This window comes from Panonychus citri, unplaced genomic scaffold, assembly GCF_014898815.1.
Source record: "Panonychus citri isolate SS breed McGregor unplaced genomic scaffold, ASM1489881v1 Contig00001, whole genome shotgun sequence".
NCBI classification, from domain to species: domain Eukaryota; kingdom Metazoa; phylum Arthropoda; class Arachnida; order Trombidiformes; family Tetranychidae; genus Panonychus; species Panonychus citri.
The window spans coordinates 994505-1021305 of NW_026515406.1; the positions used below are offsets into that span (position 1 = coordinate 994505).

The 26801-nt window shown below is 30.2% G+C and overlaps 1 protein-coding gene across 3 annotated transcripts; it reads right to left on the reverse strand.

Annotated features, from left to right (window-relative positions):
- Positions 1-207: 207 nt before the first annotated feature.
- LOC128386025 (calsyntenin-1-like) lies at positions 208-26376 on the reverse strand. 3 transcript variants are annotated; one of them, XM_053344997.1, is made up of 13 exons: positions 26245-26376; positions 25550-25684; positions 24354-24455; positions 23960-24146; positions 22926-23290; positions 22294-22485; positions 10951-11217; positions 9839-10451; positions 8951-9375; positions 7968-8177; positions 7653-7877; positions 7186-7391; positions 208-6048 (listed from the first exon to the last, which is right to left on the reverse strand). In XM_053344997.1, the coding sequence occupies exons 2-13, from the start codon at positions 25629-25631 to the stop codon at positions 5878-5880; spliced, it is 3045 nt and encodes a 1014-aa protein (XP_053200972.1). In that variant the 5' UTR covers positions 25632-25684; positions 26245-26376; the 3' UTR covers positions 208-5877. The 3 variants fall into 3 exon arrangements, with proteins under 3 accessions (XP_053200972.1, XP_053200964.1, XP_053200956.1); XM_053344989.1 differs by having other exon boundaries at positions 7186-7358; positions 7653-8177; XM_053344981.1 differs by having other exon boundaries at positions 7653-8177.
- Between the last annotated feature and the right edge of the window lie 425 nt (positions 26377-26801).

Below are 26801 nucleotides of genomic sequence, written 5' to 3' on the forward strand. Positions count from 1 at the left end.
ATGAAAGATTTTTGATTTTCTTTTTCTTCCAGTTTAATTAGTAATTTTTTTCTCTTAATTGTTTACTATTAATTTATTATCATCATTATCTTAATTGTTATTGTATTTATACTTAATTTATTGATTTTGGTCATCACTGCACATTCTGAAATGATAATAATTAGCAAATTGTCATTTATAATTAGTAATGATAATAAATGTTGACGGTAATGATAATAATAATTGTTATTTTTTTTTGGTTGATTAGTTGATTAAGTAAAGATTTAAGTGTTGAAAGGGATTTACAATCAGTTTTGTTTGATTGTTACAATTTGTATACGATCATTTTAATCATCATCATGGATTTTGTTCAACAATTAAATGGTTAGATTGTTGATTCTTGCGAGTTGACAATTTATCTGAACATGCGGGGCCTGATTCTCAGCCTGAATTTGATTGTTAATGTTTTGTTGTAAACAATTAGTTGGCAGATTGTATCAAAAAACAATTTATCAGGCTTTGATTTGGTGGTTGGTGAGTGACAGGCTTATTTTTCATTACAATTAAAAATTGGTTGATATTATCAAACATTAAGATTTGATTATATAACAAAAAACTCTTGGCTTTTCAATTGATATAAACGATTCGGTGAAAATCAGGAGAAAATCAAATTCTGGTAAATTCATTATTTCGGTTTTCTGGTTTTCTATTCATTCTCAATCATTCATGTGAATAACCCAGAATTTTATCATGATTTTTTCTTACTCTTTGTACAAAAAGAAAGAGAAAAGAGAGAGAGAGAAAAAGAGATAGAAATAGATCATGACAAGAGAAAATAATTCTGACGCAGGTTCAGAGAAATACGATAACTCTGAATGGAACCAGAATTTTTCGATAACTGTCTTCATTTTTTCTTCAGAGTTGTTACTGTTTCCATGAATGATTAAGATTGATTTTCAAAGACATTAACAAGAGATTTGATATCAAATTGTTGTGGTGGATTAAGGTGGTAATGTAGAAGATGCTGATAATCAATAACAAGAAATATCACCAAAAAAAACCAGCAAAAAGAAACTGTTGGCATCGTAATTGTTTCCTATGTGTGACAATAAGAATCACAGAATTTTTTTCTTCTTCTTCTCCTTTTCATCCTGTTTAGATTCATTTCTTTTGTAGATGAAATTGAGCCACAGAGTTGAACGCATGTTCTGATAAAGTCAAGGCAAGAAGATCATGATGATGATGATGATGATGATTACATGATGATTACATAACTACGAGATTTTTTCCTGTGTTACTTAACATTCAATTGTAACAATTACTGATTAGTATCAATTTGTCTTGTCCTTTGTAAATATCACTAGAATAGCAAGTTAAGGACAAAGCAAGGAAAGTGTTATATGAAAAGAGAGGAAGAGGAAGATGAAATAAAGGAGGAAATTGGAGGTTGGGAGTGGGCGAGTTTACAATAATTAGTTTTATAAGATGAGTGTTAAGTAACACAAGCTTATGTTTATGACACTGATGTTTATCATGATAGTTTAAGACATTTTTGACTGGAACACCCGTTCACATATAATTACAAAGGTACAGAGGAAGATGGAGATGGTGTTTAGTGGGTGGTGTTGAAGGATGAAAATGAAGATGAGGAAGAAGCAGAAAAATGTTTTGTCAGTGAAAATGCTGTGAAGATATGTTGAATTATAAGGTAAGTTTACAGAATTGCAATCTATCCTTTGCGAGATCCCTCTTTCATTTAGTGTCGTCTTGTTATTTTTTTTAATTGCTATTGGTTAATGTTTATGGTTTGATTTTGATTCTTCCATTGAGATTAATTTCCTCCTGTGATCATTTAACATCATCAGCTAATGGTTTTCACTCCAACAATTGTTATTGATCAATTTACTTCGGAGGATTAATCCTTTTGTTTTGGTCCTGTTTCTTTATGGTAAAAGAGCAGCATCATCATCATTAACTTGTTGTTGTTTCCGTTGAGAGGGTGAGATGATGGTTATCATGGAAAAGGGATGAAGATGAGATTTAATGGAATGAAAAATAAAGGTATTTGATTCACGGTGGGAGAGGAAGAGTAGTTAAGGGAGAGGGTAATCTTAGCTGCGAGAACAGAAAGAGATTTGACAAAAAAAAATCGTCGAAAAAATCAAATAATATAAATGAGAATACAAATTATTATGAAAAAGTTGGACTGACAATAAAGGAGATAGATAGAGGTCGATGAAGATGATCAACTAATAGTAATTAGAGTTGAGAGGCCATCAGAAAGTTGAATAATTGATCAATAAGATTCATCATCATCTCTTCATCATTTACCTTACACATCACATTACACCAAAGATAAACATGGCAGCAATGACAACGAAAAAATATCCAAAAATTGAACAATCGAGTTGATCAAATGAGGAGAGAAAACAACAAACAAAACCAATTATAACAAATGAAGAGGATGATTAGACTATAATATGAGTTCAGTGAATCGATATTATCAACATCATCAGAATCAGAATCATGATAAACATTATTACAATTATAAAGAAATTCAATTCTTGCGAGAAATGTTCAAGATAAACAAGGAAGATGAAAAAGAGTAAAAAAAACAATAAGATGAATCAAGGGAATCAAATGGGATAATAAGCAAAGGTGAACAAAAAAAACATTGAATTAATTTACGATAACAAAGGTCATAGGTTGGTAAATAATTCAGGTAAATAATAGCTCAGGTAAATGGAAGGGAAAATTTGGTGGAGAAAGTTTTTCAACAGAATTGAAATCTTTTCATTTCAGTCTGGGAGCAGAAAAATTCTGTCATCAAGATTAATGTTCCCATTGTAATGATAACATGATTTTCATTATTATTATTATTATTAATTCTGTTAATAATATAACAATAATAATCACAATGATTGTTAGTGGAGCGAAAGTAAAGCAAAAGAAAATGAATTTTCAAGTTAAATTGTTAAGTGTTGATGTTACACTAATTTTTTTCTTCTTCTACTTCTCATCTAATTCAATGTAAAGAAAATTAGAATAGATTGACTTCTATCTTCATCTCTTCTTATTATCATCATCTTCATCATCAAAAAATATAATGAGAAATGTCAATGAAATGGAAAGTGAAATCAGAGAGAGAGAGAGAGAGAGAGAGAGAGAGAGAGAGAGAGAGAGAGATGATGATGATGATGATGATGCAAAGATGAGGCAGCGGGGTGGGTTTCATATAAGATGAAAGGTTAACCAAAAGATTAAGGAGCAAGTCAAGAGGCGGATTTAAGATGATGCTGATATTATATTGATACATTGACATAATAATGGCAATGATGATGATGTTAAATAGATAAAGATTTGGGAATTAAGTTAGTTACTGTTGAAAAAGAAAAATTTAACAGAGAGAAAAAGAGAAATGAGAAGATGGAGATTATTACATGGAAAAGGAGGTTAAATAGTAAATTAATTCAAATGGTAGTTTTAAATCTTAATCATTGACTCTTCTCTTAATTAACAGTGATATTTGTGTTTATAAGAGAAGAAGAAGAGAAGAAAACAAAAAAAAACGAATAAAAATAAGGAGGAAGAACAAGAACAATCTTATTCTCATTAGGAAAAGGGTGGAACAGGGAGAGAGAGCGAAGATGAGAAGGATGATGAGGAAAGAAGAAAAATGTGCGAATTGAGAAGAAAAAGGTAAGAATGACAAGTCGAAGATTGAAAAGGTAAAATGATTCGAGTTTGCCTATTGTAGAGAATCGAGTAAAAGGAGAGAGAGAGAGAGAAGATGATAAAACAAAGAAGAGAAAAAGATGAAGATGAATCAAAAATGTAGAGCATTAAATGAATGATTACAAGTCTATAATTTGAACAATGTAATATAAGCTCAACACAAGTGAAGTCCATAGTTGATAGACATTGGAAAAGTTCAAGTGATGGTTCAACTATATCATTTTCCAGGGAAAAATCAGATTTAAAAATGAAAGAAAACATTTTTCATGTTTTTTTCTGCTCCTTCATCATCATTACAGTTATTACAGTTATCTAATGTTCAGTTGATTGAGGATGGAAACAGGATGAGAGGAGGTGATGTGGGTGTACAAAGGGATGAAATTGAATCAATTTGAATACATAATATACTTATGATATTACAAATTCAAACCATCTCATCATTGTTTTTTTATTTGCTTGTTTGTTTGTTACTCTTTTCAAACAATAAAAAAAAGGAAAAAAGCTAAACGATAATCATAATAGTAAATCAAGAGAGGAAACAATTAACTGTGTAAAGAAAAGCCAGATTGATAAGATGTATATTACATAGGAATAGTGGGTGGGTATTTGTTTTTCCACTTTGATTAAATATCTCTGACAGGATACACACCTCACAAGTACATATCTTCATCTCATTTTATCATCATTGCTGTGAGATAATCATCATAAGGATGAATATAAAAGGTAAAGTCAGTGAGATTGGAAACATACCTGTAAATTGGATTAGGTGAGATTAGATTTTGAAAGGTTGTCAAAGTTAAAAAATGAATGGCAACTGAAAAAAAAAAGGTTGGCAACTTATGAACAACAAATCACTCAACAAAATCAACTCGCATCTGAAAATATATTATATATATCAAATATAATTCAATATATAATACTATTAATATATTATTTTTCCTGTGATTCTTTGCTTTCACCTTTTTCCCACCTTCATCTTTACCCATCACCAGGAATGACGCCTCTCTCACTCATTCTCTCTCTCTCGCTCTCTCCTTCAAAACTTTGATACAAAACGTATTTGCGCAAACTGTAAAGGTGATGATGATGATAAGCAGGAAGAAGGGGTTTATCTTGAAAAGTGATGAGGAGGAGAGTGGGAGTTGAAGGATGGGGATGATAAAAAATAAGCAAAAAGATATAACAAAGTTAAAGAAACTCAATTTCTAAGTTGTCATTGGTTTTCTGCTCAGGTGAGATATCAAATGACTCTATTATCATGACCACTAGAAAGTTTTGTCATTTTAGTTTATCGGGTGTGAGTTTGTTGATTTCCATGTGAGTGTAAATTGGCACTAAAGGTAAAGTTGTATGTGAGAGACTAGAGAGGTACAGTAATGATGAAGAGGAAAATCTTATCATCCGAGAAAAAAAAATTAATGTTGAAATAATTGTGAAAATAAGGATAGAGAACAAGAAAGGGAGAAAAGAAAGAGAGATAGACATGATGAGAATGATGGTCAGTGGGATGACAAGGAAGATGATGAAGAAAATGATTTGATGGCCTCTCTCTTTGCTTTGCTGTTGAACCTCTCGACATCGTTATCACCTCATTGTCAGTTAACAAGATTGACCTGAGAGAACAATTGAAATTGAATACAATCAGAATCATCAGAATTATTATCCTCATGCTCATCATCTTCTCAAGAAGAGTCTAGGAGTTGAAGAGAGAGAGAAAGAGAAAGAGAGATGATGAAGTGAAAAAGAAAGAAAATGAGCATGACAGGTTGGAAACAAAGGGAACACAAAGATTTCAGGTTTTGCGTTGACACAAAAGAGGAAAAATGATGAGACAAAAAGACAATATGAAGAGAGAAAAAAGAAGATAATCATAACGGTAAAAGAGAAATAATAAGAAAAATAAGAAAAAGAAAAAGCATATTTCGTATCTTTCTCATTGAGAGAAGTACAAAATGAAAAGATGTAGCAGCTTAGGTTAGAAGGAGAGGAAGGAGATCAGGAACCGAATATGATGATAGAGTGGTGTTGGATCAAGAGAAGGTTAAAGTAGTAGTAGTGGTGATGGTGGTGGTTGTAGTAGTTATGTGTATAAGACGAGAAGTAGACGTGAGAGAGTGGGAAAGAGAGCAAAATGTAAATTAACGAATTCCTATCAGGTGAGATCTAAAAGGTAAGTGTTGAATCATCCCATTCCAATTCACGACGAGCCTTTGTTTTTTCAACTTCGTCCTCTGAACTTTCACCATCATCTCGATAACTGCTTCCATCATCTGAACTATCAGAATCATCATCATCTTCTTGGATAGGTAAGTTTTCCTGTTCTTGTTCAATTTGCTGTTAGGAAAAAGAAGAAAAAAAGCAAATGATGAAACAATTCACAAGTAAAAAAAAGATACAAAAAGTTAATAGATAATCATTACCAGTGTTGTAAAAGGTTGAAATAGAAAACATGAAAAAAGAGCAAAAAAAAGTTCAAACAGATAATCATCAGAATCTGAACTGAAAATCATCATCATTACCATGATATCATTCATCTTCATCCCCATCTTCTCACAATAGTATTAATATAATGACCAACAACCATTCAACAAGGGAGATGGTCTGAACTTTTCCTATCATCATGAAATTCAGATTCCAGGATAAAAAATGGCTCTTTTTTTACTTCTAAATATTATCATCATTGACCCAAAGCAACACAACGGATTATTGTTTTCTTTTACCTTTATCTCTCTCTCTCTCTCTCCTCATCCTCCTCCTTTCATCTTCCACAGTCCACCAGATACAACACATATAATGATGATGATAACATAGAGATGACCAACAACAAAAGTAACCCAACGGTCAAGAACTCATATTTTCTAACCATAATACATCAAAAAAGAAAACTAATAATAATGATGATAATAAATGTATACTCAGGGTGGATGAAACTTTTTCCTTCTCTTCCTAAATTTCAGCTCCACTGATCATTTTAACCCTACCAAGAATAACAGAGCAACGAAAAGTTAACTTGAAAGGTTAACTTTTTTAAAATGGAAAACAAGGTAAGCATAAAAGCTTCTTCTTAAAAGAAATTTTTTTCTCTATCTTCATCCTCATCTTCCGCATCTTCTTACACTGCCTTCTATGTTATTTGCTTTTCTTTGCTTTTTTTTATTGCTTCTAGATATTGTTATTATTATTACTATTACAGTGGAGAGAAAGAAAAAAAATAAAATATAAATTCGCAAGGAAAAAGATAAAAAAGATGAAGAAAACTTTTTCTACAATAAAATAGATTTGAAACTTTACCCTAAAGGAAATGGAAGTGAGGATGAGAAGGAAAAAAAAGATGATGAGAAATAATAGATTTCATCTGTTTCGTTGAGACTGAAAATCCCAATTAATTGATTGTACGATGTGAGGATAATCCTTAATCAAGGATTAAAAAGTAAAATGTTAATATGTTTTCGTTATATTGATTAATCTTACGTCTAATGGATTAACGGTAATCGTCAGTGAGGTATCATCCCAGGCCATTTCTTGTTCCTCATCTCGAGATTCGTTGGACCGATGATGAGCAGCTCGAATGCGAATCACTCCAAGGACAATCATAAAGACCAAGAAACCAACGCAAACGACAATAATAACGGTAACTGCGTGACCTACAACAATAGGCGACAGACGAGATGATTTCACTAAAAATAACGATAACAAGATACATAAACATATCAACAACGAAAACGAGACAATATTTATAAACAATACACATAATTTAAGAAACACCAATAACGTTCATCATAATGATAATGTTATTATCGTTTACGATTAATCAAAATGCATGAAACAATTAAATTATAAAATGTTTGTAAACTAATCATACCATCGTTAACGTTGAATTGAACAAGGTTTACATTTACAATAATAATGAATAATAATCGATTGATTAATTTACTTACTTGCTGAGGTTCGGGCAAAAGATTCACTCGATTCAAGGGAATCACGGAAAACATTTGACTTCAGCTTTGAATCTTTCAATTCAACCTGTTGCTGGTGTATCTGAGCATGAGAGGCGATTATACCGATTCTATCATCACGTCCATGTCCATCGTTAACTAAATTGTTGTTTTTCTCGTTATTATTATTACTACCAGAGTTACCGTTGTGCCTTATTGATAATCCATCTGAGTTAATATTGTAATTATTATTGTGGTTATTAACGGTGTTTCCTTGAACATTTTTACCAGAGGATGAGGTTGATGATGAAATGCTACCTTGCTGGTTGGCGATTGATCCGGTCAAGTTTGATGGATCAACTTTCGGATGGATTACTGTTAATGTTTGAAAGTAATCATTTGAGATAAAACGTCCATTCAACTCGGAACAGGTCAGTTTGAAGGCACGATTCAAATAGTAGGCCGGCTTATGATTGAAGTAAACGATCTCGCGTAGTATTGTTTGGTAATTGTGAACTGTATCAGCTCCTATTAATATAATTAATAATGAAAATCAATAGACTATTAGTTTATCATCAACAAATTGATATTTTACTTTGCAATATGAAAGCTAATATTTGTTTATATTTACTAATCAACGTTAATCAACAACCTAATATTAATAATAATCACCGTTAATTAACCAAATCGTTCAGTTTAACTCTTGTCTAGTTCATTCACTTTCATTATTCATTCTAATCATAATGATAATTATGATAACCAGGAAACTCATTAAAAAAAAAAGGTAAAGCCTTAACTCTCACAGGTAATGATTTAATAAAACAATATTATTAATAGTATACACATATATGAATATTACTCTACAGAATTAGCTTTCTAATTTATGATTTACTTTAACCATTTTCCCACCCAATAATCTCACAGGTTACAATCAACGAGGAAGAAAAAAAAAGGCAACAATAGTTGATTGTGGGAGATCAACGACTCAGGTAAAAAAATCAATATCAACCATTGGTTATGCTCCCTGAAGAGCCAAGATGATAACCGACTGAAACAGATAAGCATTATGAATGTTACGTGCATATTGATGAAAATTATCTTCCTCCCAGGAAGATAGAGAGAGAGAGGGAGGGAGACCTAAATGTTTGAGTTGAATTTGCGTGTAACCATCAAACTATCATGATTATTAAAAGTCAGCAAGATAAATTATTATCATCTGATATTTTTGATGAATATATTGCTAGATAATTATGGAAGACAATGATTATATTGTAAAAATAATGATTGTGGTTAAAACTGACCGTTAATAACAATACCATCCTTGGTCTCAGTGAATCGTACTCCAAGATGGGTCATAAAGTTTGTTGGAAGTCGGAAATATTCATGATCAGGATTCAATGGTGGATAAACTTGAATTGAACAGGTATCCAGTTTATGAACATTGGCAAGTTTACCAACTTCTTTAACTGATTTTGAAGATGAGTCTTCAGAAGACAGATCACCAATATCATCCGGGTTAACATTGTTATCTTCATCATCTTCACTTTCAACTTCATGATTAACCAGAATGGAAACAGTTGAGAAAAGTTCAATTCCTTGGACAAATGCCTCGTATTCTCGTGCCAAGTTTGGTGTCCCATTCAAACTGATGCTTGGTTGTTCCGGAGGTAAAACCATGATATAGGAATCGACGCTTGGAACTTTCAAAGTTTTACCATTTGAACATCTAAATATAATTAACAGAATAATCAATTAATTTGGTCAATAATCAATCTAATTTAAATGATTACAACATTTTCATTGTTGTTGGTCAACTAAAAGGAAAATCAATTTTCCTCAGATAATGTTATATATTATTACTAATCAATACTCATGAAGTAACATACGAATGTCTGTAATTTAACAATTTCATTCATGATAATAATCATTTCCAAAGGAAAACATTGACTTGAAAACTAAATTGTTGCTATGATAATGGTTGTTATTTATCCAATTACTGACAAATCAACTTATCTAGAAAAGGTTACAATTGATAAATTACTGTGAAAAATAACAGGTTTAGGAAATTGTATTAAACTATCAAGATTCAACAGATAACAATTGTAATTAATGTGGAGAAAATTTAAAAATAAAAAGTAATCCCTACAATCAGTTAATTTATTAGATGAGAATGAGTATATTATTATTACCTGATAGAAGTAGATAAATGGAGACTTCGTCTTCCTGGTGTTGGATATTCTCGAGTGTTGATGTAGGAAATTTGAGAGATCATGTCTTCGACATCGATGGCATCTTTGCCTTCAATAAGAATCTCAGTTCCTCGAGTGTTGATTGAAACATCAGTTCCCGAATCGAGAGAGTCGGAAGGTGGCATTTCAAGACCTTCCTTACACCTATGGAGACAATTCAATACATCAGGTGATTCATTTCCACCTCGTAAGATACTGAGTCCAGCGAGAAAACCACGGAAATGGAAATTTAATTTATTGGCCTTGCCTTCCCAACAAGCACCGACGGTCAGTGAGGTATTAACACCCTTCATTGCATGTAATGGCCAATCGTCGACGATTTCTGGGTTAGTAGATGTATTTTTGTACAACTGTCCATCAAGGTACAAATTGACATCGGGAAAGTTAACAGAGACAGAGTAATGATGCCACTTATTGTCACAAGTTTCGGCAAGTTTCCAGCGCCATTCGGCAGGTCGGAAAATGGTTCGCTTTTCCTGATTGAATTCACGTCGAAGTAGCAAAATAAGTCGACAGTTTCTTACAAACAAAGCATAATGGTGTCGATTTTTTTCTAATATAAACAAAAATAATGATAGAAAAATTAATTTACCATAATAATAAATCAAATTGGAAAAATAAAAAGAGAAACAATTTTCAAAATAATATATTGATGATGATTATCATCATGTAAGACTCATGTATCATTAAGATATTAATACAGCTAATGCTGCTAGTTTATCTCAATGGAAATCATTGTAGCTCATTAATTATGCTGTAATCAAGTATAAGAAAATGTCATCAAATTTATCATACTAATCATTGTAATTATTATTATTATCGTCGTCATTATCATTCATTTAGATAGATATTAATGAATTGAAGAAGAAGGAAAAAAATGTAATCTGATTTTGTTTCCATGATATTTTTGCATCTTTTTTTTTCACCATGAGATAAATATTATTACATCTTATTGACTCTCTCAATCTATTTATTGCTACTTTTTTTCTAGTTCATCTTATCATTCATTCAATTGATGATAATGATCATGATTTCTGATGATTGAAACTTACTGTGATCATCGGCATTACAGATAATATGTTCCTTGATGTGTTTGTTGGTGTGATCAGCAGGAGGTTCATGTTTCATCCAGAATGAGATTGAAAATTTGTTGGTAAGATTATGGTCGACAACAGAATCAGGAACCATGGCTGCAACCGATGCTCCATCAAACTCAAATATTTGGTCACTTTCATGACCTTCATCGGTTGGTAAATAACGTGTCCACTCAGCTCCAATACCTGGTGAAGGTAAAAGGTCAACACTGGCCACATTAGATCCTAGACAAGGAGGAAAACAACAAGAAAAAAAAACCAAATACAAAGAAACAATTAGTAAAAATTAATAACAGTTATAAAGATGTATACAAGTTATTCTCATAAAAATGAGAGAGGGAGGGATGAGGAGGATGATAAATGTAAGATGAAGAAGCAAAAAAAAGGATAAAAACAAAGGACTATATGGAAACTGAGTGAACAAAGGTAATACATGAAAATATCGTAAATAATCAGGATAAAAGGTATTAAAAGCCAGAGAAAGATAAAAACAAAAATAGGAATCAGAAGAGGATTAGAAGAGGAAAGATGAAGAAGATGAGAGAGAGAGAGACAGAGTGAAAGTGAGATTGAGAGTGAGAGAATCCAGTTAGTAGGAAAAAAAACAAGATAAAGTCTAAGTCTTTCCTCTGACATATAAAGATATTTATCAACATTAGTTATATCAAGTGATTGTTTCAAGTCATGGTCATCATTGTGATGACCAATAATATATAAAGAGAGAGGCAGAGAGGATGATAAAAAAAAGAGAAGAGGAAAAGTGAAAATTGAGAGAGCAAATTATGTTTATTTCTAGATGAGAGGATGATTGTGGTGATTCAGATCCAACATCAATTTGAGAGCAACAAAATGAATTGATGTTATAATTCATGTGATAGTTTGACCTGAGAAAACAACAGTTGAAGTTAACAGAAAAACCCATAGATATAAATATATATTTACAAAGCTCAGCAAGTGACTTACAAAACTGTCGAGGTGGATTTATTTTCATGCTAACAACCGTTACCAAAGAGATTTCAGCTCATCTTTTATCTTCATTTTCATCATCATTTCTCTTCTTCTTCTCTTGTTTTTCCTTTCTCTCCATGATATTATTTTCTAAAATCTATATAAACATGATAAAAACCTGAGAAGGCATAAAAAACTTCACTCAAGGTTAACTACAGAATGAGAGGGAAAGAGAAAAGGTAAATTGTTCCTAGTAAATCAATTGAATTTTGAGGTTAACAAGAGATGGAAACAAAGGTTTACCATCTATTACATATTCTTGATTGAAATAAATGATGTAATTTGATGGATCCCTTGATGATAATTAATTAAGCAAGGCCAATGATTAGCAAGTAAAAAAAAATAAATAATAAAATGCCAATGACTTTAAGCATAATAACAATTTTAACATTGTTATTGTTGTAATATTATCATGAAAAAGGATACAAGAAAAATAATAACATGAATAATATCATAACACAAATTGATTAACATAATCAATAAAATTATTACAAATCATCACAAATCATTAATATCATGCCAATGATAATATGATTAAATTAGTTTAAAGTTATTACATTGGTTGACAAAATTTTGAATTAAAATCATGAATTAACAGTTTACAACAATCAAAAAGAGACAATCTTTCAACCGGAAATCATATCATCATTATAGTAAATTTATAATCCTTACAAATTTTATATCCATCATCACAATTGAAATACTATACTGTTAAATTGTAATTCAATTGTGACATGGAAATAGATGACACAACATTTAATATGATTCCATGAGAAGAGGATAAAATTCATGGAAAGTTAATCGTTTTAATTCATTTTCCATTTACAACAAATCACATTTTTTTTCTCTTTTTTCATCATCATTAAGTTTCTGTAAACACAGAGAATCAGATTAACTAAAAGTGAGCAGAAAAGATAAACAAGTCTTGCTCTCTCTCTCTCTCTCTCTCTCTCACTACAAAACTATTGAACAATCAGACGCACAGTTATTAATTTAATTCAACTAAATGATAATGATTATGATAATAAGTAGTTTCCATCGTCAGAATCATGTTGATGGTGAAATTTTAACTACTCTTATTAACCTTTTCATGGTAAAAATTATCATTCTGTTGAAAAGAGCTTATCAAAATTGAAAAGGTCAATTAGTTATCATTGAATGGACAAAAATAGTTTCAATTTAATTCACTTTTAATCAAAAAATAATAAGTTACTTTTTTTACCAAAGTAAATTTCAATATGTCAAAAGCATCATAATTATCATCTTCTTCATCACCATCATCATCATCCCTCATCATAATCAAGTCAACTGAAAAAAGTCTATTTAAAACCAAGAGATAATTATAATTTTAATCACTTAAGAATATGACAATTTCTCTTGAGTAAAAATAATTGATAATAGTAATCATGATGATGACACTGATGATGATGATAGAAACCAATCAGAAAGAAGAAAAGTTTTCCACTCTAATGTAACTTCATTGACTATAACGGTATATTAATAATCATAATACTAAGGTGATTCTAATGATGAAAATAAGGTGAGCAATGATGATACATTAGAGATTCATAAATATAATGAGCGTGAAAACTTTTTGGTGATGATAAGGAAAAAAGGATGAGAAGGAGTGAAAATAAAACGATAACGAAGGATGAAAAAGTGGTAAAAGTGTAGGGAGTGGGAGGGAGATTCGAGATACATGTATAAGGTTAACTTGAATATACATGGTTTAAGTGTTACTTGTAATAATAAAGATTGGAAACAATTGAGAGAGAGAGAGAGAGAGAGAGAGAGAGAGAGAGAGAGAAGATGAGGAAGATAAGGAAAAAATCAATGAGACCTTGAGCATCTTGTATTAATATATTATTTTATTATTATAAAAACCACTATGAGCAGTCGCATCTTTATCATCTTCAATGTATAAGCTGAATATAAACTCATATATATTATCGAGCTTGTTTTTCATCATCATACAAATATAACAACAAAATAACAACAGTAACAGCAAAAAACGACAATAACATCTTGAATATGTACAAAAGCTCAACAACTTCTTAGTTTCATCTTCCCTTTACCTTTTCATCAATATCATCATCTTCATCTTTTCTCTCTCTCTCGCTCTACTCCTCCCTTATATTCATGGTGAGCTAAAGAAAACTCCAAGATATTGGTAAGACCTAAAGACTTTTCTTACAAGAGGATTATTCTTGGTTTTAACAAAATACTCCCTCTAACTTACTCACTCTTTCTCTCTCGCTCTCTCACTCTATTTCTTATTAAAATGCTTAGAAAGTTTAATTTTTTCTTTCATCAGAAAACTACTCTCAGTATAAATATTAATACATATGTTTATTGAATGAGTAGGTATGTTTGGAAAAGATGATGTAAAAAAATCAAACCAAAGGTAAACAAGAAAACAGATAACTGTAAATTCAATGGTAAATGTTGTAAGAAGGTGAATACCTTTGAATACCTGGGATTCATCATCTTGTGTTCATAATGAAAATGATAATATATTTTCATGGAAAAAGAGTAAAGAAAGGAAAGTCTTTGAAAAGATGAGGATAAAAAAAGATGACAATACATGTAATAGAAATCAATGTGAACAAACTTGATAACAATTTATTAGATGAATTTTAAAATTAAACATGACATGAGACTCACCATGTAAACTCAATTCATTTGAAACTTTTACCTTGTTAAAAATTCAAGTTAAAATACATTAACATACAATATAGAGACAGAGAGACAGAGAGAGGTGACACAAAAGTGAATTATTGATTAACAATCATTATTGATCATCTAAAACAATCAAAATTAAATTAATTTTGATTGTTTTTTTAATCATTTAAAGTAGTAACAGGATAGTCAAAGTGTTTTGTTACTCTAATCTTTTTTCATTATAAAATTCAATCAATGAGATATAATTGATTCAGTTGATAAACTATGAAAAGAGTTAATTTAGCTGAACAGCTCAGTATTAATAGTAAATGAATAAATGATTTGATGATTGTGTTTGAAACTTACTGGTTAATTTATTAATACTTTTGGATAATTAGATCATTTTAAGGATAAAATTAACACTTATTAATTGTTATCGTTATACTAATTATCATCTTCATCATTATCTTGCTTAGATTAGTAATCAAACTTGTATGAATTTATTTAGTCAAGCCTGTAAATGATCAGACAGTATTATCAAGGGATATGCATCATCAACAACAACATGGAATGATGATTAAAGTGATGATGGAGATGAGAGAGAGAGAGAGAGAGAGAGAGAGAGAGAGAGAGAGAGAGAGAGAGAGAGAGAGAGAATGGGAGATGAAGATAAAACTCTGGAAGAGGATGATAAAGGGAGAGTAATGGGAAAGAATCATGTGTGATTGATTTCAAGTCGATTCAAAAGGTGACACAGAATAATCGCAAGAGCGAATGTAATTCAGGCTCATGATTTCCAGATAAATTCAATGCAACAATCAGAGGGAATGGAAAATCATCAAGAGATGATGAAAGAGTAAAGGTAGGAAGAAATGAATAAAGAGAGAGAGAGAGAGGGGAGAGTAAAAAGGAAGGATAAAACGAGTAACTCATTTATTTTGGTTACTATCAGATATTGGAAGCCACAGCAATCAATTTCTATGCTTGAATGTCACCCAAACTATTGCTTGTTTCTGATCACGTAGAGATGATAATGTTAAGGTGAGAGATTTTTATTTCATTTTATCTAAACACTTTTTCTCTCTCACATCTTCCTGTCTCTTACTCCTTTCCTCTTAAATCGCATCTTCATCATCAAATACTGTAAATACGCGGAAGTCAGAGAAACAGGGGCTTCCCTTTCCAAAGTAATTTGATGATAACAATTAAAAAAAGTGATTCACTGAAAGAAAAAGAAACCAAAGTAAACTAATGTTTCAATTGAATCCAATTAACAAGATAAAAAACTGTATGTCTCATCAGTAGGAGATGAAACGATCCAATATAATAAAAAAATCTAAATGTATATAAGGTGATGCAAAGAATATACATTGTTAATTTAGTGAGAAAATTCTCAATATCCCAAAGCTTCCCAGAAAGAATAGAATGAGATTGGATGCCTTTTTTTTATCCCATTTAGAAAAATATTCTCGAGATGTTATCGAAATGATGAAATCAATATTATATCATCAATGGCATTGGAAAATGAACAAAGAGCAAGAAAATAAAACCTAAATGAGAAAAGTTCCTATTCCCGGCACAGAGATGAAGATGAAACTGTTATCATCATTGGAGAATCTTAAAGCTAAGTAAAATATAAATACAATTGCCCGAGGCGATAGTTAAACCAAGAGCAAAAAGAAAGTCTCGTAACGGTAAAAATGAATAGATTGCAAGAAGTACATTATTATTACGATCACTATTTACCTTTATTTCTGTTACCATTATCACGATAATATCTTAACGTTTGAGGAGAAGAAAAAAATAATAATAATAATATTGGATTAAGTTTTATACTTAAATAGGTAATAGTTAATAGTCAATAATTGCAATTAATCATAATAGAAACCGTTATATTAACTGAACATCAACCAAAGTAAACACAATTACAAAACAGGACACATAGAGATATTGATGATCATGATAGGGGAAGAAAATTATTATATTAACTGTTAATCAGGATTCGTTCAACCTCTAAATGTTATCAAAACTAATCTTTCCGTGATTAACATGATGATCATCATTTTCATCATGAGGATAAATTACGATGTTTCTGATTGAAAAACTATATAGTTCATAGATTAGATATAATGATGAGGAAAGTATAATGATGATGATGATTCTCAATTGACAAAATCTATGGAAAAAGAAACATGATTTTTATCTAATGAAGATGAACATGAATGAACTTTAACGCAAAGTAATTGAAGTAAAGTGAGTTCATTTATTATATCTAATATCTATCTGTTCATGATAACATTTATTGGCTAATAATTCTTGACCCTCCTTTTCACTTTTCATCATCTTTATCATTTCTATTTCAAGGTGATTCAGAGATCTATCAATATAATGAAGTAAAGCTTTTCGATCCAATGGTTCATATACCTGAGTAAGAAAAAAAAATTCTTGGTTCACTATTAATTGGTAAATCATCAAAAGTGAGGTCAATTTTCTGCTTTATATTCTGATGAAATTCAGTTCAATAAGAAATTGAATGGGAATCATCATGATGGTGAATGATGAAGAAAGAAACAAGACTTTTCTCTTTCTCTCTTTTTTTTATCATCATCAGGAAAGATTTGTCTTTCCAGGTTACTAAGGTGGAACTGAATTATTATTATTTCGCTATTGGTTTGATAGAAAAGAAGAAAAGAAGAAAAAATATCATGAAATCGGTTTCCAAAGATGATGAGGAAGAGAAAAAGAAGTAAGATGGAAAGAATGAGATGATGCAAAGAGAAAATCTCTGTTCATTCCAATAGGATAAACCATAAAATTGTATGGATATTTTACACAAGCTTTATACTCAAAGAGATTCAATGACCAAAAGAAATGAGAGAAAGTAAAAAGAGAGAAATAAAAATGGAAGAGAAATGGAAGATAAGCAAGAAAAGGATGGACAACCAGGAGAATCAAATAAGGAGAGTAGAGAGTAGAGAGAGAGAGAGAGAGAGAGAGAGAGAGAGAATGAAATGAGCTCAAGTGTAAAGGAGTTTATGTGCCATGATATGGATTTTCATTGTCATCAAGGGTTCAAATCGACCTTTGTAAATGATAAAGATAATCAAAGTTTCATTCATTTAATTCATCTTCATTATTAGAATCAACATTCAACTCCTTGACCAGAATAAAGGTAAAAGATCGTAAATGAGTGGGGAAAAAAGAGTAAAAAACAAATCAACAGAGCTACTTGATGAAGATAACTTTAGATTTATATATTAATATATTATAATAATGTACCACACTAATAAAAATTACTAAATTTATATTACTCCCGCACCCAAGGACAAGTGATAGAGAGTAATACAAAGGGAGACCATTGGTGAAGGAGCAAAGGTATTAATGATAAACGTCCCTCTCTTTTGATTTGAAATGAATATACAACCAATTTGTATGTATCACGCAAAAGCATTACATGAACCAATTCCTCAGAATTACTCTGAGTTTCGGTGAAACTTTTATCTACATTCTCTGAGCTTCTCTACATCCTCAATTGATTTCATTGCTTTGACAAAGAACAGGCCATGATGAAGATAATGATGATGGAGAGATGGTAATCATGATAATCATGATAATGATGATATTCTATTCTATTTCATCGCGTGAGAATTCATAATAGGAAATAAAAACATTCCTTTGAACCTAAAAACCAAAGTAAATTGAAGAAAACATTGACATGACATAGAAAGAGGATAAAAAAGATGAAGATGATAAAAAGTGAAATACTGTTTGAAGTAAAGTTTACAACCTTTTCTATTAGTTATTTATTAATATATTGTTGTCAAATGATATACTTACAACAATTTAATGATTTCTAGGTAATAAAAATACTATGTATACTTACCATTATGAAAATAATTTACTTCTTATGAGCAAAATGAAACAAATATAAAACAATAATCATAGGCAAGAATTTTTCATGATAAATGAAACAGGTCATGTTCACCCTGTGTAAAAGTTAAGATACCACCGGTGGGTTATGATTTGGAGGAAGGTTCGTTATTGTCTCTACGATAGATTTTCAGTATATTCGATATTAATCAAGGTAAGTAAAAATAAAGAGAAATAAAAGTTTCCCCTCAAGGTGTAAAAATAGTTTCCTACGAATTCAGAGAATTAGGAATTTTCAGGAAAAAGAGAAAAATTGAAAGAATCAAAATAAGTTGGTATAATCAGTGTTTCTACTGAAAATTCAGAGGATCAAGAATAATTTAGAATCTATATGATAAACATATTCAGTGCATCTCTAAAATGCATCAACTTTGTAAGAGAATGGAGAAGGGAGGGGGGAGAGAGAGAGAGAGATGATAAAAGAGATATCATCATGAAGTTAATGATAATGATGCTAATGATAGAAAAGTGAAATTAAAAGTGAAAACTTTTGAGTTTTCCATTGAAATCTGATCATATGAAATATACTTGAAAGTATATGAGTATAATTTGAAGTGCTGTTAAAAGTTAATTAATGTGTACAATCATTGTTGATAATTTAGCTGAGTAAAGTTAATGATGGAATGTAAAATTACAGGTAAATATGTTAATAGATTCAAAAAATTAATATGCCAAAAAAACAATCTGATAACTGAACTGAAAGGAAACTGTAATTGTAATGTCAAGATGAGTGAAGAAAATAATATAAAAAAAAACTGTAACCACAAAATTTTCAACATAATGATAACCTAAAAACATACACATTGCAATGAAGATAATGGTGATTATTATGATGATGATGATGACATAGTAAAGTTATCAGGAGAGGGAGTGAATTAGATGAGAAATGAAGATGAATAAAAGTGATAACAGTAAACAATTAACTTGTCAAGAAAAAGAGGTAAAATTTACTTGTATTTGGTCTAATAAGATGATAGGGATGAAGATCGTCATTCAACCAATTAGATATATTAAGAGGACATGATGATGAAAATGATGGAGATTATAATTATGCTATTAACAAGTGAGTTAAGGTGATGCATAATTGTAATGGCTTTTATATATATTGAACTAACTCTCACCTTTCCTCATGATATATTCATGATGATAGATGAGATGAGAAGATGGAAAAATATATATTGAAAAAAGAGTTATCTTGATGTGTATAGAAGACACATTCAAGTGATGGATTGGTTAGTATATACAACAAACGGCTATGGTTGAGATGAGGTGGTAACTTTTATCATCCTCATCATCAACTTTACCCAGTCTGCTACTTGAATAAATTTAAAAGGATCGTTTTTTTTATCTTCATCATCATTACCTCATCCCTTCTCCATCCAATCAACTCTCTCCATGGATGGAAAACAAGGTAACAATGTAGAGTAACATTTTCTATTGTTATTTTTTTCTCCATATCATATTAGAAATATGGATAAATTAAGCAAAGTAACAGATTCAATGAACAGAGAGAGAGAGAGAGAGAGAGGAAAAATTTTGGGTAAGATTAAGAGGTTACGTGGATATCATGACAATCACAATTGATAATATTGGTTTTGTGTGTGTTTATATTTGATAAAATAATGATTGTTAAAGGTGTGGGTCTGATTAAACGTCAAGTAAACAATAGGAGCAAAAAAAAGTAAACCAGATATTCACTGATTGTGATTATGATTACCAGGATCCATTAGTTAATAGATTTTACTTGCACTCAAAGTGAGTAGATGAGGAAAAGGATGAGGATGAGGATCGAGTGTGAGTTGTGATGGTGATGAAGAGAAGAGGAGGAAAGTGGGGTGTATATTGGAATGTGAAAAATCCTTAGTTACGAATTTTTCCTTCTTTTTTCTACTTATATTCTAGTAAATATAATAATCTTCTGATTAATAACTGATCAACGACTATCAACTTACACAAGCAAATGAAATACATGAAAATCGAGCAATAAGAAACCCTGCAAGATTTTCAGGTATTATAACTTGGTTACTAATGATGATAATGATTAGTGGAAGAGAAAAAAAAAGGTTAGACGAATTTAAGAAACAGCAAGAAAAAAGTTAAGAAAATGAAATAATCAGGGAAAATTAAGAGTATCATGAAATCATCTGAGTATGAACAGAAAACTCTTGGAATTGGAGTTTGCAACAGATTTCTCAAGTTTCGCTTTCTCGTTCAATCATAGGTAATGGTAAAATCTTTTCCAATTCTGATTTAATGGTCTCTGTTTGTCATTATTATGATGTATATACAGTAACAAACTAATACAAACATTTTTGATCATGATAATGATTAAGCTAAACCAATTGCTACTAGATATCTTTTCACTTTCACTAAATCATTCTGATGATGATTAGGTTCAATTACTTTATTAAAAATACATTAATAGATTGTAACTAGCAAAATTTCAAAATCAACGATGCTATCAATTATAATAATAATAATCAATGTTAATGAAAATCTCAGTGATTCTGTAAAACTTCATGTAATCATGAGTAACAATTTTTTGCTCTCATAAAATTTATAAGTATCATATGTTTGCTTCATTTAAAGGTTGATGAGTTTTCAGTAAACTTGATAAAAACAACATGAAAACAAAGTTGAGGATGAGTAGGAGTTAACAGTTATCTTATACTCTGGGCGGTCAGAGTAATTACATTTTGGATGAATGAAAATAGAAGGATGAAACTGATGAAGATATAAAGAGAATATGATGATGATGATGATGATGATGACAAACAGGAGAAAGAGCGATGAGAAAAAGATAGAGGATGAAAGAGAAACAAGAACCGTACTTAGCTGTTGTTTGTATTACTTTGATTCTTGAAGACTCTTCAAAGGCTGATTGTTACAAAACTTTTTTTTTCTCAATATATTATCATCATTATCATCATCATCATTATTATTATAATTATGAAGCTTGTTTATTATTAAGCTTTTCAAGTACTACTGATTGGGAAGAGTAGAATTGTCGTCATCCATAATTAGTTTAAGACTTTTTTTTTATATGAATAAATATTATCAACAATGAACAGGATAAATATAAACAATTTTACTTTCAATCCATGTATTGATAAATGAATGATAATCTAATAAGTAAGTTATTCACATAGTAGGCAGAGTAATCTCATTCATTGACTTTTTCTTACACACATCATCTTTATCCTAATCCTTTTCCTCTCTGATATAATAACAATCATCATACTCTCTTCGTTGGAACTATTTTCTCATCCAACATTATAATTATTCTTATATTTAACCTTCTCTCTTACAATGTTCGATTTAAAGAATAGCATCTTCATCTTTCTTATATTCTCTGTCTTTCTATCATCAGGAAAACATTCCATTCATTGTTGAAAATCAAAAGTGTTTTGGGTTTCATATGTAAGATTATAAGTGATGAGATGGTAATTTAAGAAGATGAGAGAAGAATAATATTCTTAAGACTAAACTAGAATTAATTTCTAACAGAGATTCTCATTACAGAAGAATTAACTTGAATAAAAGGGAGGGAGGGAAAGTTTAGAGAATATACTGATTATGGTGAAAAAGAAACTACATTATAAGTAGAAGCCAAATTTAGGGTAATAAGTGGGCCTATTAAAATCTTAAGGTTGGAAAGTAGATTTGTAAAGGTAGAAAGGTCAGTTACTATTAACTACTTACCACAAAGTTTACGTTGTGATTCAATTGAGTAAGTATCTCGATCGCATCCTTTTCCAATGTGTGATGTAGATAATGCAAGTTGAACTGAAACATCCTGAACATCACATGGCACATCACATAATTGAAGTTCAGCTTCAGGGAACAAAATCTTTTGACCAGAAGTAGGAATATATTCAATTCTTTCATGAATTTCTATGACAGTGACACAATTAAAAGTTATTTTATATAATTCCAAAGATAATTAAATAGAAGAATATATGTCGTTATGAAGTTTTCATGTTCATCATTGTTACGAACATATAAGAAAAAATTATTCCAATGGTGGAAAAGAGAGAAAGAGAAAGAGAGAGAGATCAAGTTAGTCTTTGATAATAACTGAGTAAATTGTCAAAAAAAATTGTCGAGCAAAGTTAAAGGTAAAATAGTTATCGAAACAAATCAATGTCAACATATGATAAGGTTAAGAAAATGTCACTGTCAAAATATAATTTGTTTCATAATATTGAATTGAAAACACAATTGTAACAGAGTTGATATTTATTCAATTGTTAATCAAATGTGTGTAAGTATTTGTTGTAACCTTTTTTTTGTTGAAATTTATATTTGCAAATGAAATTTAAATTATGAATTACCTTTCCAACCAAGTTGACAAACTTTGTTAACTTTAATGTTAACCAATGCTGATTTTGAGCGTTTCATGCCACAATCGTAGGCAACTACTTCTAGAATGTAATTATGTGATTCTTTCCATGAAAGTGGTCGGGTATTTTTAATGTTACCATTAGAATCAATGTCAAAGGGTGAGGCCACTTTATCACCGCCAATTATTTCATATTTACAGATTTCACTGTATCGAGATGAACAATCGTGGTCAGAAGCTTCAACTTGAACAATTGGGTCAATTAAACGTCCTTCAGGTATCGTAACGGTGTATGATTCTTGTCGGAAAATTGGTGAATATTCATTAACATCTTCTACCGTAAGGTAAACAGTGGCACTAGAAAATACAAGGGAAAAGGATAATCGATGATGGAGAAAAAAGAAATGATAAAATTAATCAATAAAATAAAAAATAACAATTTAATCAACAAAACTAATCAATAATCATATAACTGATGGTGGTCTTTTCTACCTTGATTGTAATCTTTTGCAACTTAATAATTGTAATCAGTAGTGGAAAAATACTTTATATTGGTAAGGGAAAAATTAATTAACTATTTGCTGTTTCTAAGGGAAATTAGCAATATTTTTTGGCTGCTTAATTAATTGTTAGATAATGTTATCATTGGAATCTATCAAAATCTGATTAATGAAATTAGATAAACATGAAAATATTTAATTGTCAGGTAATCCAACATTTAGTAATATCTATCAATATTATCAACATTTTTGCTTAGGTTAGTTGACCATTTTTTGTTCAAGAGGATATTTTTTTTATTCGCCTCAGGGGTTGATATCTTTCAAGTTTTTTTTTGTGATAACCTGAGAAAAAAATCTATTAAAGTGAAACTCTTTCATGGTAAAATGTTTTAAAGAATCAAAACTTAAACTATTGAGCTTTTTTAATGATTTTCTGATACTTATTCTTTCATCTTTTCTAATTAAACGACTGATCGATGTTGTTACTCTAATAATTAATAAAATCTAAATGATTATTACTACTCACTTGTCAGAATGAGCTCCATTACATGAAACAGCTCGAATGTTAAACTTGTAAGCTCGACGTTTCTCACAATTTAACTCTCTTCGTGCTTCCAAAATAGCTTCACCACTTAAACGATCGGTTATTTTCACTTCGAAAGGAACTTCTCCATGATGTTTATTGAGAACTTCAATGTCACATATTTCACCGCCTAATGAGGATAAATAAAGGAAAAAAGAGGCAAGATGAAACTAGATGATTACCAATTGCCTAAAATTGGCTTGAGATGATTGATGAACTTTCGAAGAGAGAGAGAGAGAGAGAGAAAACTTTTCTTTCTCTACAATATGTAATAATAATGGAGAGAGAATGAGAGGAAAAATCTCTGAACATCAAGAGAAGTTAAAATTGACTGTACCATCGACGACTTTAATCCTTGGTGATATTATAACAGTCCGGTCATTTTCACGAACGATTGCATGAAATCCTTCAGTAATCTTTAATCCTTCGAATCGGGGTACTAAATATAAAACAAAAAAGAATAGAAAAAAAAATAAAATAAGAAATGGAAGAAAAATTTTATTGATTAGGGCGAAAATAAGGTCTTAGTATGTTGAGTATCAATTTTTTTGTTCTATTCTCTTTTTCTCTTCCTTTCTATTACTTCTTCTAGTTTTTCTTCTTCTTCTTCTCTCTTTCTGTATAGTAATATATGAATTTCCACTCAATATAATATCACATGTATATGATTGCATTTTTTCTTGATATTTCTCTAGATATTCAACAAACGGTAGATTTAATCAAAACAAGGTCATATCTTAATCAATAATTTTGTTAGATTTTGATGAAAAATGATATGATAATGATTTCGAAGGTAAAAAAAATTCTCAATTAACTTTTCGATTAAGTAGTATTACAACTTATTAACTCAATTTAAAAAAATCATCTATTTTAAAATGTAAAGAAAATTATTTAGAGATATTTATGAAGCTTTTTCTTGCTAACTTTAAGCTTAACTGTAAATAATATCGGATTAAATTAATATTAAATTAAGATGAAAAGAGTCTCTTTCTGATGATATTAAAATTATAATTGAGGAAAAATCTAAGCTTCAGCAATCTGGATATTATCAATTAACTGTTTAATTGAAATAATTAAGAAATAACTGTTTCCTCGATTGGACAAAACAAAGATTGATATGTTTCAAGTGAACATTTTCTTCATGATGAGTTTAACTCTGAATTTATGGCTGTCGGATTTATTGATATGTCTTCACGATTGATAGATTTATATTTATCTCTGCTCTCATTCGTTTCTTAACAGGCGATGTGTACACAAGTCACAACAAAGTCAAATTTATCTCTAAATCAATAGTGGAAAATATTTCCTGATCATTGAATAATATGTTATATCGAGAAGGAGAGAGAGAGAGAGAGAGAGAGAGTAATAGAGTGTCACAAGAGAAAGCGAGAAGATCAAGAAAGATGAAGATGTAATCTTTATAATGAAAGAGAAATTGTAATGGTAAAGATAATGATAATGATAAACTGTTTGAGTTAAGAGAAAGATAATCGGAAAAATGAATTTCGGTAAAATAATGAAAAACGGTCTCACTTTTAGCAGAAACAAACATTGGTAATCCATAGCCCAAAAATGTGGAACAGAATAACACTAATACTGGAATGGATACTCCCATGGTTGATTATTATATTAATTGGCCAGGTAGGCCCAAGGCGTTAGAAGATAATCCTATTGAAATCCGATGGAAATGAGATGAAGAAGATTTGGGTGTTTTCGATGAACAGTAAAATGTTGAAGATTAGAATAAATCCAAAGGCGAGTAAAAGATGGCAGAAGAAGAGAATAGAAAATCACATAGAAAAGAAGAGAAAAAAGACCAAAAATTAAATGGCGATGGAAAATGTTGGCTTATCAAAAAGAGAATAGAAGGAAAAAGAGAGAGAGAAAAGGTAACTACCAATTTGGAAACATTAAGAAATTAGATAAGAAAACAAGAGATTATCTCAGGTATGGAATGAATTTCGGAACAAAATGAGAATAATATAAACACGCAAAGAAATGAAGAAGATGAGAGGTAATGAAAGGAAAGAAAGAGAAAGAGAGAAAAAGAGAAAAAGAGAAAAAGAGAAACCAAAAAAATATGTAACCAAATGGTAGAGAAAAAGGTCAATCAAAAGGTAATCCAATCGAAAAAATTAAAGAAACGGTTCACAAATAGACGAAATTTTTAGTTTCTTATTTGAAAACTACAGATAAACACCGAGAGAAATTAAATTTGATTACTTTACCTTAGATGGAGTTTAATTTAAAAATCTAAATCAAAGGTAATCAGAGTTTGAGAAGAGTGAAATGAGTCATAACAATAAGATTCTGATTCTAAAAATGAAAGAAACAATTTCAAGAGAATAAGCCTAATAATCTTTTCTTCTATCGATAGATGGAGACACAATTAGAACAAAACTGTTACATTGAGATTCGATCCAAGATTCTATTGGTTAATATCTCCTTCTTCATACGAACATCACAATAGAATTGAAGTGGATACAATTCCGAGGATTAGATAGAAAAATCAACCAGCTGAACATTCAAATTGTTTTGATTGTCAAATTAACGGGATAAATTATAATCTTAATAATGATTAACTAATTTCATTCACTCAACTTTTTCTTTCATCTACTTTGTTGATTCTTTGTTACACTTTTTAATTGATTGTTCTCAGTCCATTGATTGTCAATCTATCGAAGGTAATTATAATTATGATTGTTTCTTTTTCGTGTTTACAGTTAATCTTTTAAATATTTTTCTTTTGTTTTCTTTAGCTGATTAAAATGGCGACTTTGATTGA

What these genes read in the sequence shown, in the direction of transcription:
- LOC128386025 (XM_053344981.1), bottom strand. Translation starts at nt 25,631, where the DNA reads ATGGGAGTATCCATTCCAGTATTAGTGTTATTCTGTTCCACATTTTTG. An exon ending in AATGTTTGTTTCTGCTAAAA is followed by an intron (nt 24,456 to 25,549) that starts GTGAGACCGTTT and finishes TTTTATATTTAG; the next exon opens with TACCCCGATTCGAAGGATTA. An exon ending in TTGTCAACTTGGTTGGAAAG is followed by an intron (nt 22,486 to 22,925) that starts GTAATTCATAAT and finishes TCACTGTCATAG; the next exon opens with AAATTCATGAAAGAATTGAA.